Source organism: Lytechinus variegatus, chromosome 14 (assembly GCF_018143015.1).
Source record: "Lytechinus variegatus isolate NC3 chromosome 14, Lvar_3.0, whole genome shotgun sequence".
Lineage (NCBI taxonomy): Eukaryota > Metazoa > Echinodermata > Echinoidea > Temnopleuroida > Toxopneustidae > Lytechinus > Lytechinus variegatus.
Genome location: NC_054753.1, coordinates 7006426 through 7008540, shown reverse-complemented (window position 1 = coordinate 7008540; position 2115 = coordinate 7006426). Strand labels below are relative to the sequence as shown.

The 2115-nt window shown below is 42.8% G+C and overlaps 1 protein-coding gene across 1 annotated transcript; it reads left to right on the top strand.

Annotated features, from left to right (window-relative positions):
* Positions 1–396: 396 nt before the first annotated feature.
* On the top strand, positions 397–2115 carry LOC121428176. The gene is made up of 2 exons (XM_041624780.1): positions 397–843; positions 1372–2115. The coding sequence occupies exons 1-2, from the start codon at positions 547–549 to the stop codon at positions 2038–2040; spliced, it is 966 nt and encodes a 321-aa protein (XP_041480714.1). The 5' UTR covers positions 397–546; the 3' UTR covers positions 2041–2115.

Here is a 2115-nt window from a genome sequence, read left to right as displayed (position 1 = left end):
AGATTAACATTCGGAAACCTTTTCACTGATAATGTGACGGTCAAGGTCAAACATTAACTCTCAACCCTTTCCAGAAGGGATATCGTTAAGTAATCGTGATGGCCGTTAACATAGCAATATCGAGTGAATGACATTCTCTTCAATAAAGCAATAAAGCCTACTCAATATACCCCTATGTGATCCTCATGTTTCTGTTTGCTCCGTGGGCATCAGAGTAATCATGGTAATTACTAGATGGCAATTATCTACAGAAGTGCAATCGTATATCCATAACACTTCTACCGTTCGCTTGTGAGGACACTCTTCGAATTAGCTAATAATTCAGATGAAATTGGGTCACTTAAAACATTACCGTCACCATACTCATGGGTAAACCTTTAGGTATCTCTAAAAGGAAACCGTGCACTTATTAGTAATTGCTCGCTCGAATGGGCAAAAACACAACTGTATTCGTAAATCTACAAACATATTCACTTTTTATGAGCACTAAATGCCATATTCTTGAACACGCTGCTCATTTGAGAAGGAACATTGCATCGGAAAAAAATGCGACATATGGATACGGCAGCAGGTTATGAAAAAACAACTAATTCGGTTGACGAGGAATATGATTTTGAAAAACAAAATGGCTGCCGGGAGAAGGTTTTCAACGTGATAAGCCATGTGTCAGGGATTACAGCAGCGGTGAGCATTGTCCTGATGATCACAACGTTGCTTGTCATCGCTTTACATCCAAGTCTTCGAAAGAAACAAAATATATTCCCTTTTAATATTATCCTGGCGGACTGCGTCCTGTGTTTGCACATCTTTGTGAATTATTCGTTGTGGGCAAGTGGTTCTCCGGTAGGTATGACGAATGACGATTCCAGAAATTTGTGCTAGCAGGCTTGTATTAGTAGAAAGTCTTTTCCAGTCAAAGTTGCAAACCGCTTGGGTGCTATTGCTTGAATAAATGGTAAATAAGCATATGTCTTGACGCGAGGGGGGATATGTCTTTTCAATCATTGAATATAATTGCATCCATTCCATGACTGACAACAAATATAAAATTGAGATGGCAATATTTAGCATAGCAGGGTATCGCTTCAAGAAAGGACTTGCCGGACGTTTTATCCGACATATCCTGATTTATCAGACTCTATGGCCCTATTTATAATGCTTCTCAGTCAAAATTAAGGAAAATTGTCAGATCTGATTCGTCAGCAAACATGCTGATGAAATCCCCCCCCCCCCCCGCCCCGGCTGTCTATTCAAGCGTTCTGATTTTTATTTCTTTATTATAAGTAGTGTTTTCGTCCTATTGGTCGGTGGTTAAAAAATAGAACCTACCGCGAAACGACGTAAAAACTTATCCTTTATTTAATTTTACAGTTTCATAACTGCTTATCTTGCTTGAGGGCATCACCCTTCGTGGCATCACAGATGGTTTCGGCGGGAAGTATCTTCCTTGTAGCCTTGGAGCAGCTCACTGTTTTCAGACTCGATCCATTCGGCGTCAAGAATATCCTCACCAAGTGTCGCCGTATCTTTATCTGCGTTTTGACGTGGGTCCTGATGATCGGGATAGCCATATGCGTCACCACCGTGTTCCCCGATCCCATGCTGCCAAACGCCAGGTTCTACTTCTGCAACGTTTCCATCGTATTGACAGGCATCTTTTACTTCTTGGTGTACAGGGCCATTGTGGGAGCGCGTTTCGACGGCAACAGTCGGATTCAGCGACAACGGAACAGAAATAAGCGCATCCTGCGGACCTACGCCCTCGTCTTGGGAACAACATTGATCTTAGCCACATGTCCGGATTGTTACTGCTTTATCGTGTATTACATTAGCCTGCAATCTGTGCCAAGTTGCGTGACCATCGTATGGGTTTTCATGATAGCGATGAACTCGCTGGCGAACACTCTTATTTACTGGTGGCGTCTTAGTGAGTTCCGTGAAATCTTCTCATGCAGCACTGTCAAGTCGACATCGACAGGTGATACCTTGGCTGTCGAGTCAAACGGGAAGTGTTCAGTCCCCAACATCCTTGCTATGTAAAGGTCAAAATGACCTATTTTCTCGGTATAGTCCAGGGGCCCGTCTTACAAAGGGTTGCGATGGATCCGATCAACC

Bases quoted from the DNA above. Each gene is read 5' to 3' on its own strand.
- LOC121428176 (XM_041624780.1), top strand. From the start codon at position 547: ATGCGACATATGGATACGGCAGCAGGTTATGAAAAAACAACTAATTCG. The intron at 844-1,371 runs GTAGGTATGACG...TTAATTTTACAG, and splicing joins TGTGGGCAAGTGGTTCTCCG to TTTCATAACTGCTTATCTTG.